This window comes from Fulmarus glacialis, unplaced genomic scaffold (assembly GCF_000690835.1).
Source record: "Fulmarus glacialis isolate BGI_N327 unplaced genomic scaffold, ASM69083v1 scaffold2329, whole genome shotgun sequence".
Taxonomy (NCBI): domain Eukaryota; kingdom Metazoa; phylum Chordata; class Aves; order Procellariiformes; family Procellariidae; genus Fulmarus; species Fulmarus glacialis.
The window spans coordinates 26,262-27,707 of NW_009232421.1; the positions used below are offsets into that span (position 1 = coordinate 26,262).

The 1,446-nt window shown below is 47.5% G+C and overlaps 1 protein-coding gene across 1 annotated transcript in view; it reads right to left on the reverse strand.

Annotated features, from left to right (window-relative positions):
* The window catches only part of WBP1L (WW domain binding protein 1-like), a 23,554-nt gene extending 22,584 nt beyond the window's left edge, over nt 1-970 (reverse strand). The window contains exon 1 of the mRNA XM_009584878.1: nt 944-970. Within this exon, the coding sequence (XP_009583173.1) occupies nt 944-970 (27 nt within the window). The remainder of the gene's footprint in view (nt 1-943) is intronic.
* Between the last annotated feature and the right edge of the window lie 476 nt (nt 971-1,446).

Here is a 1,446-nt window from a genome sequence, read left to right on the forward strand (position 1 = left end):
CTGAACTGATAAGGAAAAAGAGACAGCACTGTTTACTCAGCAGTGTGCTGTAAGTCCTTTTGCCTTCATTTCTAAACAACTGAAAGTAGGTAGTTTAAAACATGCTATGGTCCAATCTTGAATTTTTAATTCTAAATTAGAAACTGCAAGCAGCACTCTGGTATCATGCAATATCTATTTATTGCGGATTGCAGATCCCAGCAGTGCTGGAAAGAGTTTACAGTTAGATTCCCCTCCGGACGTGCCTCCCAGACCAAAAAAAGGGTTTGCTCTCGCTGAGCCTAGGGACACATAGTTGGCACCTCCTCCAGCGGGGAGCAGCTGGGCAGTTGCTACCGTTTCTCATTCCACTCGACTTTACCAGCTATTAAATTATCCCAAGTTTCTTGTTCAAGCTCAAACTCTCCCGGAAAAATTAAAAAGTCACCAAGCTCGGGGTCACAGCACATTGCCATTTTCTGTTTGGTGACCTTTGTCAGAGATAAGATATATATATAAATGGCTGTTTGTTGTTTTTTTTTTTAAAAAACCACAATTTGACACTCAAAATACTGCACAAGGAAACGGTTCAGAGTTTGGCATGTTTTTAAGCAATGTAAACACAATTCCATATTAAGGACTGTGGAAAGTACCGTAAAACCCAACCAAAAAAAACCGCACAGGAGCACAACACAAAGAGCCACCCTGCTGCAAAGCCTACAACGACAACAAGAGAGTTTCTTTCCCTGGCTCGCAGTTTTGTTCCCTCCTTGCTAATAAAAAGCGGCTCTCACGCTACCGTGCTCCCCGATCAAACGCCACGGGTAGGGAAGCACTCTTTGTATGGTTCCGTTTTGGGAAAATCAGAAATCACTTCCTTTGGGGAGGGGAGGAATAAAAATAAAAGCAGTCAGTCACATCCTCCACCTGAGCAAGAAGCTCCCACCGCACCGAAGCTGGTTACCTGTCTGAGACCCAGGAGGAAAGGCATTCTGCAGGCTCATCCTCCGCACCAGCGCATGGGAAGGCAGGAATTTAAAGCACCACAGTGACCATTTCCTCATCTGCTGTGGGCAGCCTGCTCCTCCGATCCTATTTAAACCAGGGTTTCCTCGGCTGGGAATGCTAAGTAAACAGGGTCCTGGGACACTGCACGCACTCGCTGGCTCCCCCTCCTCCTCCTCCCACTCCCCGTGACATATCTCAGACGCAGCCCAGCCGGGGTGTTTGCAAGAGGGAAATGACATCAGGTCGAGCAGTTCTGAAAAAAATAACAAAAAAAAAAAAAAAAAAAAGCCCTGAACCTTAAGAGAGCTGCTGGGTAACACCAGGCAGCTCGCTGCAAACGGGTGCTGCGTGCTGTTGGGCAGCGCTGCCTGTGCGGGACCCTGGCAGGGAGCCGTGGAGGAGCAGAAGCACTCTCCTCCCTGCTAACTGGATGCTGCAAATGGAGGGGAATCTATTAAA